At 40.4% G+C, this 16,486-nt stretch overlaps 1 protein-coding gene across 2 annotated transcripts; it reads right to left on the bottom strand.

The window, feature by feature from the left end:
* Positions 1 to 2,233: 2,233 nt before the first annotated feature.
* Positions 2,234 to 7,093, bottom strand: LOC124224857 (uncharacterized). 2 transcript variants are annotated; one of them, XM_046637059.2, is made up of 3 exons: positions 5,059 to 7,093; positions 4,554 to 4,811; positions 2,234 to 4,161 (listed from the first exon to the last, which is right to left on the bottom strand). In XM_046637059.2, the coding sequence occupies exons 1-3, from the start codon at positions 6,356 to 6,358 to the stop codon at positions 3,905 to 3,907; spliced, it is 1,815 nt and encodes a 604-aa protein (XP_046493015.1). In that variant the 5' UTR covers positions 6,359 to 7,093; the 3' UTR covers positions 2,234 to 3,904. The 2 variants fall into 2 exon arrangements, with proteins under 2 accessions (XP_046493015.1, XP_068990335.1); XM_069134234.1 differs by having other exon boundaries at positions 4,653 to 4,811.
* Between the last annotated feature and the right edge of the window lie 9,393 nt (positions 7,094 to 16,486).

The following is a 16,486-nucleotide window of genomic DNA, read 5'->3' as shown; positions in this document are numbered from 1 at the left end:
TTCTTATCTCGAAATTCGCAATGCGGTATGCGCATCTGGTGTGTCAAAACTGCTAATGAATTTATAACGTAGGGGTGAAATAACATAAGCATTATCAAATATTTTGCCAAGGGTCTCCGTAGACGGTAAACGTATCATTACAACGGCAATAAAATTCAGCATTACAATACGTAGCATTACAATAATATATATCCAAAATGTCAAGTAATCCTCGAGACTTTTTGATCCGATCAGATCCTAGATAATTTATTTTTACCTCAAAGTGGAACTGAAACTAAAACCGCTCGACGACGCTGATAATATAATAATAGTCGTTTTAGATACGCATATATACGTGTGTTACAAGTTTTATTTCCCAGTGATTTAGGCACTTTATCGAATACCCGCTAATTTATGCCGGCCCCGAATGAGGGAAGTAGCAAACACTATGAATCAAATGTTATACGAAGTAAGAGGCCCGACACGTGGCTTGTTGATAGAACGAATTAACTCTTGTACCAACCTATTCTGGGCTAACACCGTGAAGCTAATTCGATGAAAAGTTTCCCAGAGATTGTTTTTTTTTTCCCATCTCCATAAAGCTCCCACATTTATTTTCGAACAGAACCGATTAGTCATACCGAAATAAGTTTACGTAACTGAAGTACAGATAGAATAGGTACAAGAAAAAGGAATTTGTGCACCTGTACGTATTCAATTCAATGAAATTGCATTAACAAGTAAAACTTTCTCTTGATATTGCAAGAAACCTTCGTCTGCAGCTCTGAACTCAATCCAAGTAATTCAATTCGCCAACTTTGCCAATTACATTAGACAATTGATAGCTTTTATCGCTCATTTAATTGTTCTCCTCTCCACCTTTCACAACTCTTTCGCAGTGATTTAATGACCTTCTTAAAAAAATGAAATAAAGGGTAAAGCAAATAGAGCAGGAGCCCGATGAACCTCAAGGACTGGGCGCACGTGTTTCTCGAACCTTTGAATCGTTTAAACGCCAGTTTGAGATTGGAATTTAGTTTTTGTACGGTCTAAGAGTAGCGTACAATTGAGTCTGGGCTCTTGGCTCCCAAAGTTACTTTATTGTTGCTACTGGAATAATACTGTTCAAGTTTATATTATATTTATTTCAAGTTTTACTCAGCATTCCGCTTGGGACGGCAGCCTTTGTGTTATCGACTAAGTTTAAAACGCAAACTTACTACTCGTTGTAAAATAGCAAACAACGATCAGAATACAAGGCTCGACCGTACGATGTTAAATATGTAGGATTAAATCTGCTGGGTACTTGAATGCGTCTGAGAAAATTGTTACCACAGCACAATGCATCCTTGGCTCTTGAAATTGCGGCATATATTCAAAGAATAAGGAAACAAATGAAAATAATTGCTCAGGCAGTGTTTGAGAAAATGTATATTAGGTTGTGAGTTTATAATAAAATTGAGCTCTTGCGACGGGGTTAAAGCTAACGTTGAAACAACGATGCATTTCTGAAAACAAAACTGTTATTTCGCGTCCTTGCGATCATTGTCGCGGAATGCATAATTCAAGCGACTGTATGTAATAAAGCAAAACGTAGGTATATTGATATTCCAAAAGCTCAACAACAACACCATTTCAAAGTTCTAAAGTTACAATTTCGTAATTTTCTTTCCAATATTCAGTTATTTCAATCTCAACTTTAACCTTAGATCAAATTCGACTTTAAGGAAACTTTGAGATGAGATTCACGTTTAAGGTTCCATTAAAAGTTCTTCGCCGATTGGTGTGCTGCGTTTTGATTATAGACATTACCGAGACGATGTTGCGGTCCGGTTTTTAATTGAAATGTGAAGAAACCCGAAATGCATACTGAATTATAGTTTTCCAAACCGTTCACCTTGCGGGTGCTTCACGAACAGATACAAAATCGCAGCCGAAGCCGAGACTGAAGAAGAAGGCGATGCAGATGCTGGTAAAGTTTAAATTGCTCGGTATTGTGAGAAAAATATGTATATATCACGTGTAATACATGGCGTGGATGCTATCCCAGAAGAATCGGAGTTTCGTACCGAGTTTTGAGCGAGTGGAGTTGATTTCCCGACGAGATTGCTTCATCCGCTACAACCATTTCAGAAAAGTACGAGGTGGATGTATTTCTCGCTATCCACCTATCTATCTCTCTCTAAAAAAACAAAAAACACACAATAAGTGGTAGCGGAAGGAGAGAAGAAAATAACTCGCAGATTCCGTGCAACTGTCTATCATTTTATGTGGAACAGGATGCCAACACTATATATAATAGTATATAATGGTTATAAAATACCGAGAATGTTTTTCTTCATTTTAATCTTAGGAACGTCGCGAGAGGGAGGATTTATAGCTATTTACAAACCATTCGATGGTAGGTGATGAAAAGACGGTGGTGAAAAAGAGATCAGACTCTGTTTTATACCCGCGGTAAAATTACGTGTCATGTATATATAATATTACATGCCTTACATTATACTTGAAGAAAAATGTTACAGGCTGCGTGAAAGATTCATGGAAGAAAAAAAAATAGACGCTGAGAGCCTGTTGAAGCAGTTGCTGCCGGTGAATCTGATTCGAAAGTCCCCTCCGTTTTTGGGACTATGCAAAACGGGGATCTGCAGCGCGCGAATTTGGTTTTTAATAAGAGCGCCGTAAATTTTTCCCGCGCACCGTCGTATATACGAGATGGGAAAAATCGCGCGACGACTTTTACTCCGGCCCTTTGTCCGGGCCGTTGGATTTTATCGTTATTCCAAAAGCGGAATTCCGGGAAACGACATTTCCGGTATGAGACGGGTGATCTCATCGAGGTCGTCTGTCGACTGACACAGATTGCTTTGAATTAAACTAGAGGGTCGCGTGCTTTTACCACGAAAATTTGAACCCCCCTTTATACCGTGTATAATGCATGTGCACCCGGGGAATCTCTGGCGGAGCCCTTTTCCCTGCTTCGGATATCCGACGGGTTGTCTGATCGACGACTTGAAAAAGATTTTTCGCGATTTAAGGGGTTACACCCAGTCAAGAGGCCGAAAAAACGCGATTTCTCAAGGATTTTTTATGAAGAGACATTTCAATTAATTGATATAAAAATGTATATACATATCGGGGTAACATTGAGCTTCGTTCTGATATTTTTTATTTTTAATAATCACGATTTTCAAAGCTGTTATAACCGATCTCCGGGAGCACCACTAAAAAAAAGTCGCCTTGCGGTAAGCGAGATATCTTTGGACTGGATCATCCGAAATGAAAGAACGAGAAACGTTTAGTTGATATAAGGTATTATCTGTTCTTTAATCGAAGGAATAAACAAAATATTAATTTTTAACAAGACGGCGCCTTCTCAAAAGCTTACAATAAAAATTTTTGCCTTAGTTTGTTTATAAAATGGAAAATATTTATCGGCGAGAAACAACCTTCGATTAAGGACTAAGAGATGTATTCCTAAAGCTTGTATAAAAATTTAAGACCGATCGGTTCAGCCGTTTTCGAGAAATCTTGCTCACCGACTTTGAAGACATAGTTCTGAGAAAAACGCGTTCAAAGCTTCACAAGCACTTTAAAACGCTCCGGGGCGTCTTTGCAAGTGTGCGTGTAAGTTCAAGAATATTTGTCGGGTCGACATGAAATTTTCTGTGTATGTACTTGAATATATGTACCTCACGAAAGTGAAATAAAAAACAATCGATTTTTGAAAAAACCTGACTGAGTATAACTCCTACAATTTGATGGTAAAAGCGCCCGTTATCTCGGGCAAGTTACGTAACGAGAAGGGGGAATAGATGTGAAGGGAGCTAAAGTCGGTCGTTCTACTCTCAAGGCTTGAGCCGTGGAGGTGCAAGAAAACTGAAACCGATGCGGACGAAGTACGTGAAGCCATGGTTCTTCATCGTTATGCTTTCTTCTTGTCGCTTTTCTCCGTTCTCACAAATGACCCCTTTATCTCGGAACAGAATACAACCACCGATACTCCGAGCCCTCCGATCAGTAGGAAAAAGGGCACGTACAAGTGGTGCAGCCTTATAACGACTGGTCTGCTATTGTAAATGGGCTCGGGCCGCCTCTTCAGGTCCTCAAACCATTTGCGGTAGAAACCAGCGTTGTGGAGTCTTCCGATTAAGGTGTTCAGTCGTGGCTGGAAAGGCGAACCTGCCGGAAAAGAAATTGACAGTCATTGCTCAGGTCGTTTGCGGAGTTGCCTCTGAACTACATCGACGTCTACTTGAAAAATAAAAAGATAATATAAAAACCATGGTTTTGTTTAACGAGTACTACAATATTTTCCGCATGATCCTGATTGACTTCCACTTCACGTGTTTTCTACCATGTGTATTCTCGAATGTATCATGATCTATAATAAGCCCTGATAGATCCATTATTCCTCATTTCGTCACCTCATGAAGATAGGTATATCCAACATTAAAGAAACACTTGTAACAACACGAGAATACTTTGGTATCGTGAAAGACGATAGCCAGAAGAAAAGAAATACAAAGAGAAAAAGGAGCGCCGTTTCCTGGACTTTGAAAGCTTCGCTTCACCCTTTGCGATTGGATAGGCCAGGTGGTATTTTCTCGGGCAATCCGGAACCACGTGCAGTCCGATAACGGTGCTTCCCTCGAGCAGAGCGCTCTGCTCACGTTCAAGGAATCCTGCGTCCCGAGCATGAAAAACGTGCCATTCGATCTCCGAGCCGTTATTTAGCGTCAGCTTGGCCTGAAGATTCCGCAGCGTTGACGGCTCGTCATCGGCAAACACGTCCGACAGCAGATTTGGATAGTTCGTCAAGATCTTCAGTCCTAAAATGAGTCAGAATCAGTCATCGCTCCTACGTCTCGCTGCTTGGATTCAAAAACACATCAAGCTGCTTATCAGTGTTCGTCCTTGTCAATGTCGATGACGGACCAAAATTCCAAGGCCAATAGAGGTCTGAGGTCTTTAGTATCTTCATATTCCAATACGCGTGATGAGATCGCATTAAAGTTGTAATCAAACGTAAATGTGTTGAGAATTTATTGTTCCCTCGTGAATGATGGAATTGCTCACCGCTGTGATCGAGTTCCTCAAGAGTGTCAATGTTCTTCAAGAATGCAGGTTTGCTGAAGCTCGAGGCGAGCTGGCTGGTGAAATACCCGCTAACAACTACGCCGAGTACAAGTCCAGAAGCGATGTGAATCCGTTCGCTGATCCACTTCGTGTTGGAATTCATGGGGTAGAAGGAGTAGAACACACAGGCAGCTACGAAGTCTTGTATCCTGATACCGGGACGAGACTTGGCCGAAGTCTGATCTCTGGTCCGACCGATCCTGAGGTGGGTCACGATTACGTAAACCATAGCGAGCACGGCGTTACCAAAAGATATCAGAGCCCAGGTGAGGGGGCTGAAGATCCTGACCATCATAAGGTACTCGGGTACCCGCGCTCTGCGCGGCACGATCACGCATATCTGATCGAGGCTGAGGTACGTCGTGTACTCGAGGTTCTCGGTCCCGTAGTTCTTGACGAAGAACTCGTTGAAGGCGAGGTCGCTCTGGTGGTAGGTGAGTCTGCCGAGAGTCCCGGTGAAGGTACCGTTCCAGAACCATCCGAACTTCTCCGGTGGTTCGTAGAGTTGCGGAGTGACGTTCATCCGAGCGCAGATTTCGAGCATGGAGTTCGCCTCGAGTCCAACGTACCGACCATCCTTCCACTGCAGTGTCAAGTAAGGAAATATAGAGATGTTCACTTCGTAGCCGGCGAAGGTCTGCCGCTTCTTCAGGGGTTCCACCGAGTCTTCGAGGTTTCTGAGCGCCCCGAAGCCGCCTAGTTCGCGGGGTTCGAACGGGTCGAAGTAAAGGTTCCTACCTTCCGTCGACAGCACGACTTTATGAACGTAGTTCCGCCGCCAGAGGAGGCTGCCCAAGCTTCTGAACTCCTCGGGCGATACTTCGCCGAGTCCTTTCGGCACGTAGATGACGTATATATTGCCTGGGATCCAGAGACGCTCTTCCGGCGAGCTGGAGAACGCGACAACCGTCTCGGCCGATATGCAGAGCACGACGCAGGCTTGCCAACCGACGCTCTTCAGTGCCTTTATGTCGTCGAAGAGCTCGACGGGCGTTTGGTAAGCCTCGTTTACTTTTCGGAAGACCTTGGAGCTCAGCCAGTCTCTTGAACCAGGCTCCGCTATCACCGTCAATTTTCTGTACATGTAATCGTCGCCGCAGAATTCGAGCAATCGGTTCAACTTCGACTCGTATTCGATGCGATTCTCCAACTGGAGGATCATCAGATCCGCTCGCGACTCCAGAGAACAAGTTGCGTAAAGGAAGAGCAAGAAAATCACACGATGCTGGTGGAAATTCATCGCGCAATTCCAGACTGTCTTCGATTCTTGCCTCTTCAGCCTTTTCTTCACTCCGTTCAATCAGTCCTTACGAATCACCAGCCACTTCCACTCCATAAATAACCACTTTCACTCAACGGTTGGCCTCACTTTGTTCGGTCCGTAGGGTGCGTTATAAATTATTCCACCTCCTGGAACGCCGATTTATCAACACCGTCTTTAACCTCATCAATTTTTCCCACGTTTCACACATTACTCTATCTATACCATACAGCGACACGTAGTTTTTATCTATTTCATCGAAGCACTGTTACTTTTTGTGACGATCCAATGCGGGTGTTGGCGACTTCTTTCAATTCGAGATCAAGCGAACTTTGCACGGTGATTTAGAGATTTTGCTGGAACAATTCGATCGTACCTTAAGGGCAGTGGTTAAATCCGGGTACCCAACATTCCCTCGGGAAATTAAATCCGTGAGTAAACACGAATGATGTATCTGGGTCTCAGCGTCAATTGAAATCGATTTCAAACACACACCCGTCGCACTTTGCTGCACTTTGTAGAATCTGGGTGCATCAGGGGCACCGACAGTGTTTGATAATCGTCACGTGACAACCGATCCACGTATATTCATTTGCACTCTCATCCATCAGACCGCAATCCTGTTCATGCATCTCTGTCAGAGCACCGATTACATTTGCAGTTTTATAATTACAAAGCAGTTTTCATGCTCAGGGATATCGAGTCGCGTTTCTCTCTATAATTACTGTATTTGCAGATCAGCTACAGAAATCAGCGTTTATGGATGTTAGGTGTACAGTTGGTATGGAAAACTTTTGAAACAGAAGCGTTGCGAATACGAATGTTTTAAAAGTATCACTCAAGATAATCTGGTTGCATCTAATTTAAACTGTTTTTTTTTCTCTCTTTTTGTATTCTAATTAGAACAGTCTTTGAAATTTCCTTCTGAATGACAATAATTTTCTGAATTAGAATAATCGTCTTGGCTATCTCCGAAAGTTGACTATTTACTTTCACGAGTCAAAAATTCATCGAAGTACTAATTCGAAGTTTTTCAAGAAATTATAGTAAAGTATAGAATAGCGTGGAAAGATTCCCGTATGGGTAAAAAATCCCTGTTTCCTTGATAAAGAATCGCGGAACGAATAAGAACAAAAATCTTTTTAAAAGTATACAGCGAATCAGTGAAACCGAGCTAAGGTAAGTGTGCCAGTTATTGACACGTTAATACCCAATTATTGACCCTTTTGTTTTCCAAAATTCTAAATTGACGGTAGAAATTGTGAATTTATCGGTGACTAAAACCAATCGCTAGAGAGTTAGTCACTAAAAATGTACTTTTTAGTAGTTTTAGAACTAAAGATCAAACAGATACAACCAAAAAAAGGTCATTAATTGGAACAGGGTTAATAACTGGTACACTTACCTTAATTCAAATTTAATTCTCGCGTAATACACAACCGTCGGATAAATTATCTCGTCCTAAATCAGATTCCCTTTTTTGCCGTACAAGCTGTAACTACGCCCTCCGAACGAGCTTCCAGATATATTAAACCGCCGTAGGTAACAAACTTTCCCAGCCTACTTGAATCCTACGAGAAGCGACGTTGACAGTCCCGAATCACCGAGTCAAAGACTGATATTACACTGTCAAGAGCTCTCAGCGGTGACACATAAGTTCCCTCCCGCAGATCTGCGGAACACGCACGACTCGATAATTTATATTCGAGTACACGCATATAGACGTTTGCCCAATAATCCGTTGATGTTATTTAAACTCTCGTTGTCTCTTTACTTCCAAATTTGCACGGCTTATCGCTCTGCGAGCATCGTTACACGGATCGTAGACGCGAAAGATGCGAACCCGGATAAGAACGGCTGCGTTCGCCTTCCCACCATAATTATACAACAACCACTAATTTTCCCTTTACTATCCTATCCGCTTACTAACCGAGCGATATCATCATCGACGAGTCCCGAACCCCGGAATCGGTCGCGCAGAATTTTAGTCGAGGCATTTGATCCAGGTTGGGGATGATTTGTGTTTGCTTAAAGGTGATTTGCCGCGTGTTTATTGGACCCTACCGCACTCGTGGATAACGAGCTCTGCAATCGAGTTGATTTCTGTCTCTGCCCCCGATAGGAAAGAAATTTGCTACCCCGTAAAGGCGGGGGCAAAGAGGAGAAGAAAATACAAACAAAAAAAGAAAATACCGATACAGCTACGGTGAATGGAATTTGTTTATTAATCTTTTCTTTCGTAAATTCATAATTTATTTATTGAGCTTGAGTATCGGATGGAATTTTTTATCAGCGGCTTATTGAATCGCCGCGGGATATATTGTAATACCTATTCTTTCCGATCCTCATTCAATCTTGTCATCCGTCTTTCGGTTAACCGTGCATGTGTCACTTGTCTCTGAATCTCGTTCAGCCTCTGCTCGCAAATAAATTCATTTCATTTCGTTCAATTTGCCTCCGATATTTTCCGTTGATCTCCACTCGGAAGTGCGATTATTATTTCAAAACGGATCATTGATTATTTAATGAAATTACTACCTCGGAAGATCGGTTTCCGGGTAGGTGTGATAATTATCCAGAGGAAAAATTCCAATTAGGCGTTGTCCAACTTTATCAATTATTGCTGCAACTTTCGAGATCTCATCGCGAAATTCTTGGCACAGATTTATGCGCAAATTCAACCAGGTGGAATATTTCGTCGTGCACCCTTCGTTCCTTGATCTGATTTTCGTCTCGCAGCTACGCGCTAATTACTTAGTCTCGTGTCTCTGTCCTATGTAACAAATTAGCTCTGCACCAGAAGCTAGAATTCATGATCAAAGAGTCGTGCCTAATTAAAATGATCTCTCCGTATCCTTTAAGAGACTATGTCTCTGTGTGTATGAAAATATCAGTGAAACCTCGGGAAGTTGGCAGTTTTAAGACGGGCCGACGCTAAGACGCTGCAAAGTTGGCTTTTTAAAGTCCATTTCTCTGTGTTATCTACATGTTTTCCTGATAAATTAGCAACTCGATTCGAAGAAAATTTACATTCAAAGTGATTGAAATCAGTGATACGGAAGGATATCGATCGATCGAAATCCTTCCGGATGATAATTGTCTGTTTAGGACAGTGCCGTGACGCTTGTTTAGTACGCACGAGAAACGCCCACGGGTATCAATGAATAACAACGAATCGTATCGGGTATCGATATTAATTATAAGCGTTACATAAGTACAAATGGGAGAAATACCGTAGAAGCTTTATTGGCCATGTAAAAGCGACGAAGCCTCCGGTTATTAAAACAATCACGAGCAATCTACATTCGACTTTACGTAGGTAAAGACAGTATTACGTGGAGCTAGAAGGCTTTGGAACAGTTTCGTGTAACTTCAGTTATTTCCAATTTAGAAACTAATCACGTCCGCACATTGCCGCGAATTTTTTCAATTTCCGCACGTGTTCAATTTAGGTTTCAATGAGCGAATGAGTTTCGACGTGTATAATCCAGTGTGTTTGAATTGCTTTAATTTAGTTTTGTTTTCGGATAAAGTTAGAATACGGCCCAGAACGTCGGAAAAATCCGTGCATATTATGTAGCGTCAAAAGTTTGTTTTGGGTGATTTAATCAACGAGATTGAATAATACGATTCACTTCGCGCATTTCTGTTTATGAATGCAGATTCTTAATTTAGTTGAAATAATTCCGAGATGTTTTTCATTCTGTGGCAAACATGTTCGAATCATGCGCGGTACAAAACGGCAACAAAAAAATTAGTAAATAATCAATTTTATCTTCTATATAATTTTGATAAGCTTGTCACGGAGTCGAAGATGTTTTAAAGTTTTTCCGAACGTTTGAGAAATTGATTTTTTTTTTTTTTCAATTATATTATAGAAAGAATGATCGTAATTTTTGATATTCTAGGGATATTGATTCGAAAAAGTTCAGAAACAACGTTCAAAATGACAAAGTAAAAACTACAGCGTAATTTCTGCCGCGTAAATAATCTTGAGGTTGACGGAAGTGTGAAAAAATTGTCGACTCGTATAAATTTAACCACAGTTTTATAACAGTCCGCAAACCGCGGGCTGACCGTGTGTTACATTTATCTCATAAAACATGATACGCGTCTTGTATGTTTCGAATTTAATACGTACCTACATACGGACATAAGTCAGACTATGCGAGTAAGCGGATTCCGGCATTCTCATTCCCACCGGTATAATCACGGATAATCTTTCAGCCGATCTAATTGTAAGCTCTCATTAAAACAAACTTTGATACTTTCGTTCATTGTTCATCGTTCTGCACCACGTGTCGAAAATGTTTTCGCTAATAAATGTAAATATTATTCTCACTTTTATTACAACCTTACACTATGCACACATTGTGTAAAATTGATTTTTACGCTTTTAATGTAGATTGGCACCGTGAGTTCTAGTAACTCGCTGGTTAACATCTATCTGACATCTACACACGGTGAATTCCTCTCCTCCTGAAATTCCGACAGCACGTATGAGCTGTGAATAAATCAATAAATCGTATCCCTTAACAAGGTCCAAAGAATAAACAAAGAAATGAAAAAGCTTTTAATTGTCAACGTCGGAACTGCAGCGTCATTGAATGTTTTTCATTTTTTTTTTTTTTTTCTTCTATTTCCTCTGCACTTTTCGCCCACCAATTTGAAACTTTTCACCCGAACGTAATCGATGCTGACGTTCGATACGTTATTTCCGGTATAAAAACGAGACCGTGCAACAAATTCCTCGTTGCTCTTTATTTTCCAAAGTGACTGGGCCGTGTCTTTTTACTCTAAATTCGTTAAAGTTTCTAACATTTTCCGAAAGGTCGAATCCCGCGAGTATTGTATGCTTACTCGCCTTCGGTGATGAGCCCAAAGCTCATTATTTTCAAATACTCCATAGCAAATATGTATAGAGGATGGTGGAGGAAGATTGCGGCTTTTCCGAGCGTAGAAATCGGCAGGGTCGATGCGATGTTGATGTGGATGTTACGTATACAGCACTGCGTGAGTTGGCAGCTTCCCGATTCTAAATCTCGGGATTACCAAAAGCCTAAAAAATTATTTACAGTTCTGTACCTACGTGAAAATTTCGCTTGGTTGAAACCGGATGCGCGATCGAAACCCACGGCAAATTAACCCCTTTCACATTGTGTAATTAGGGTTAATCTGCAAATCTCTGCTAATATCTGCAGTTACGTAAATGCGGATTCATCTCTCCCTCTGATTAACAAGCTCGAATTGTTCGGGCTAGACGCACTGCGAACGGCATGTAACCTAAATGGATACGGTTATGGCAAACCTTAGAATTACACGCTTTCATTTCTAATCGAAAGAGACAAAACGTATTTTACTTTTGCTCTCGATCCTTTTCAATCACAGTGGGATGCTCAGCGTACGATAGCCTTGTCGCAGTTTATTTACAACTTTGAATAATCTTTGTTACATACTTCGTATAACCCCAAAAACCCTCGAGTAACAAATTTCGAGGCTAGAATTGTCGAATTTTTATAAACTGAGAAAAATTTCGTTTGTTATAGCAACTAGAAAAATTCAGTAAAACAGGTATCGTTGAAAAAACTGTTTGAACATTGTTGGAATTGGGAAAAACGAGGTACGCCTAACCATTTTGCGTTATTGTCGATCCTTTTTTGGTTATTGCAACGCAAAATCAGTTTCTGAGGTTTAGTCTACTTTTTTAGTTGAATAAGGCTTCAACGTCAATTTATTGTTGCACAAGCATCAAATTTTCCCAACAGTTACAAGAAAATATAGCAACAGTGATCGTAATGAGAAAGAATAGTAACGGATACTAGACTTTTTGGTAACAGCCAGAAATCTGATTTTCATTTTCTACCTAGAATTATATTTTTCTATTGTGGTAAAAAATGAAAATAGTTGAGGGCTGAGCGTAACTGGAACGAAAAATTTCTCTCAGTTATTTCTATTTTACATCCGCCATCTTGGATTTGAAAATGATCAAATTCTAACTTCAAATTCGTGATCAGTGACCCCAAAAACCCCCGAGTAACAAAGTTCAGGTCAAAATATCGAGTTGAAACGTGCGTAACTGAAAGGGTTAAACCCCGTTAATACATCGTGAAAACTGTTGAACCTTATATTTTTTACTCCAATTCGTTTAATTTGATTATACAACCGAGCAATAAAATTTGAAACCCTGAATCAGAAAAACTGTATATTAATCTGTCGAAATTTTCTCTGAAAAAATAAAATGGCCAATAAAAAAGGAAATCTAGATAATTGTTCGAAATTGAAGCTTATTTAATTCCTTCACTTAGCGCTTTCAATTCAACACCACACACGTATTGTTTTTTCTCTCTCGCACAACTTAGCATGAAATCGAAGGTATTTATTCTATTCCTGACTTTTTTTTCTCCAGAAATTCGAGTGAAATTTGATCAGAGTTGAAATTTGAAAATCCTTGTTAATTTCGAACGCTAGTCACGTATCGATGGCGCGAGTTTCGAGCCGAACGATTCACTCTTTTACTAACAAATTGAATCCCGTTTTAACTTACAGTAGATAAGAATTAACTGAGAAGAGAGGGAGAAACTGCGTTTTTTCTCCTTTATCTGATAACGCGGATGCGGAATGCCGGCACCGGAAGTAAAAACCGTCGCATATCGCGTTGCGATCCGAGACAGCGTGCTTTGCGTTACGAATGACAAGGAATTAATTAAGTATCTGCAGCCCTCCGCATTCCTCGATTCTGCTGAAATTTCCAGAGGTGTTTCTTTGCCGTGAAATGTGAACCTCTCGATCCGTCGTTTCGTCTAATAAGCCTTCCTTCATCCAAGTTAAGTATATCATGTCGAAATTTCACTGACAATCATTTTAAATAAATTCACCTCAACTTTGTTCTTATAAGATGGAAATTATGTAAGTTGAGTTTATCATTTATCTTTATCTAGAGTATAGAAAAATTTGCTGCTATCCGTGTTCATATTTTTTATCGCAAGAAGAACAAGATAAACTGTTTTCTGAAATTCATCTTCGTCTAAAGTCTAGAAAAATCTATTGCTGTCCGTGTTCGTATTTTCTTATTGTATAAAAACAAGATAAACTGTTTTCCGAAACACAGAGAGTATGTCTTAATTTTTTCGGAAATAAATGATTTAAAATAAAAACGTCTTTTTGGCACCAAATCTGACAGTCAGGAAACTGGTGTATTTTTTTTTTTTTTTATTTATGGGTGATAGAGAAACAAAGTATCTTACTTGCTTGAATAATTGCATGAGAAAGTACCTCCCACCTTATCTAGATGAACATTTCTATGAATAACCTTATCTTCGTCCGTATAACGAGACTCGTTATCTTGTAGAGCACTGGTTGTCTACAGCAAGGGTCACGCGCCATGTCTATCCGTATCGAATCATCGATTATAGGTCGGATCCCGCTGAAATATGTCGGTACACGCGAAGGTGACGACCTTCGAGTAAGCCTATGTACACAAATACGTATGGGGATGTTAAACGCAGAAGGTGACGAAAGGAGATTTAATCTCGGCAAGCTAAAGAGCTTTCGATACGTTGTAACGGATTCGTGATTTTCGAAACGGCTGAAAGTGATTTAGATGATTTTTTAGGCTTGAAAAAGATTTTGTATATTTCATATTATCAAACCAAACATCTCTACTCTGGAACATAAAACGAGAATTGAGATATTAGAAAAGAAATATTGGCTTCTCTTCCGGAAAGATGATTGTAGGTACTTTTAATTGTATACTTTTGTATTTGTAGGCATATAAAAGCGATCGCCGACTGCACGCTGGGCAATCCAAAAGGATTTTCGTGTCGAATTCGAATGCGATTTCCCGTCGAGTGGGCCGTTATTCCCCCGAAAAAGAAATAATTGAAACAATTACTTACGCATTTTCACCTTTTATCCTGCTGCAAACTATCCAGCCCGATATTTGTATATTTCAACTTTCGAAGCTATATGGCCAATTCAGACTAGCTTGATTCAGGGTGAATAATGATGCTTCGGCCACGCATTACACGAAAAAACTGACCGCAAAGTACAATCACATTGGTCATGTCTATTGTTATTGTGAAATTGTTGAAGCAGTTTCAAATTTCATGAACCTCCAAATACACGGTATATACGTAGAACGTATGCGGCGGAGGGCGTTGTTCGGAATTTATACGATAATCAACTCGTTCCAGATACAAAATAATAATACGGTAGTTAGTTTTTATACAGAATTCGTTTACGCGTCGTAAATTATGTCGCAATTTTTTCCACGTAATTTAAAAATTTTTTTGCTTCTCTTTCGCAATTACAATCCTCTGTTTGAATTATTACACTTCTAGTTTTTTCGTGCAATATTGAAGCAATACGTATAATAACTGTCAAGATATCTTTTTAAATCAAGATTCAGTATTGAATCCTTTTACCATTTATTCCGACATGTGATTTCTGACCAAACCGAAGGTACATTGCGGTTCCTTACTAACGCGTAAACTTTCCAAGCTTACAAATTTTCAGCTATCCAGGCCTTGTGCGGCGGGAGTCGAAGCCAGAAAAAATCATTAATCTCTCCTCTTGGACATAGTCGTTTGATCGTGCTGCCCACCAACTTTTCCGCGGGTAAAAAATATCTCTGTTAAACTACAGTGATCGAGTTTCTCTTCAGGCTTCCCCGATTGCCCGACTCAGTGGTAATTTACCTTACGTTTGCGTGAAGCTGTGAACCGTCAAAGCGTTCCATATGACGGTTCCAAGAACTGTGTAACTTTCACTTTCAAAACTCAATCGTCAATTAGCGCGGAAATCGTCTATATATAATTAATAGTAATTCGATAGTCGTAACAGGCAAGATGTTCCGTGAGAAAAGATTTTCTATAAAATTTTCTTTCTCTTTACATTTCGTCAATGATAATTTCTACACGAATAGAAAACTTTTTATTAAACAAAGATAAAAGTGACATTCCTAATATATTCTAATCCATTGTTTCAGTTCTGCGCAGCTCGAGATGAGCAGTTGCGGATTTTTCGTGTCGCACAGAGGTCGCCACGGTCGAAATCGGAGTACAAGCGAACTCTTCTGGGTGGTGAAAATATGCGAGAACCCAGAGCCGGGCGGCTATTCAGAAGGATGATCCGGGCGTCAGGTTGAGCTTGATCGTCAACCAGTAGAACGAGAGTCGCGAAGTGAGAATCCGAGATTACCAGGGAGACGGTGGTGATGGGATTATGAAAATTTCGCCAAGAAAGCATGAGCAAAAATCTTCTGCTCCCCATTGCAGAGGTGCCTCGTGATACCATTCGTGATCCTCGGGAGGTGGTTTGACCCAGATGAAGAGACGGAGATACGCCGCCGAAAATAAGTCGTGCAGGAATTACTGGATGATGTTCGAATGGCCGTTGAGAGGCATCTGCAGGGAGAAGAGAATGTGCAAAGTACCAGCCTCACTCTGTTATCCGGGTATTCATTAGCCTGCGAGGAGAGTTGATGGGCTGAAAGAATGGCCCTCAATAAAATGATGAGGAGTAGGAGCGGCGACAACTAATGCGGCTATAAAACAAGCGAATGTTATACCCGGAATTCCCGAGACCATATCCTCGCTAAGGATGCCGTAGATTTCCTGTGCAGATATTTTTCCTCGTACGTACCGAGCAAGTTTCTCAAACCTTCAACTTCCGCAAAGAGTCAGCAGGCTGAAAAAAACTTCTCCGAGCTATATGGTTTACACGAAGTGCCGATTTATTCGATTACGTCTGTCGAGACCTTGTCATGATGTCTCGCACAGTTTATACTTACTTCCAGTTTCGTCTTATGACTCACTGCTGATTGACAACAGGAATTAATTAACATCTATTCGACGAGTTATGGTTTGCAATTTGAAGAAAAGTTCGGAGTTCCAAAGATAAGACCGTCGCATTAATTTGAAACCACACTCTTCGTGGAAGCATAAAGTGATACGATCACATTATGCACGATGCTTTGGCGAAGTCTACTCTGTTCAAGCAACGTCGTAAGGTTCATATTATTTCATATTAGATTATCAAGCACAGCAATATCAGTATTTTCAGCAATATTCCGTGATACTTGTCAAAGCATGGGTCCGGAAAGTTGAT

Source organism: Neodiprion pinetum, chromosome 1 (assembly GCF_021155775.2).
Source record: "Neodiprion pinetum isolate iyNeoPine1 chromosome 1, iyNeoPine1.2, whole genome shotgun sequence".
Classification (NCBI taxonomy): Eukaryota; Metazoa; Arthropoda; class Insecta; order Hymenoptera; family Diprionidae; genus Neodiprion; species Neodiprion pinetum.
The sequence above is the reverse complement of the archived record's forward strand: the minus strand, read 5'-3'. Positions and strand labels throughout refer to the sequence as shown.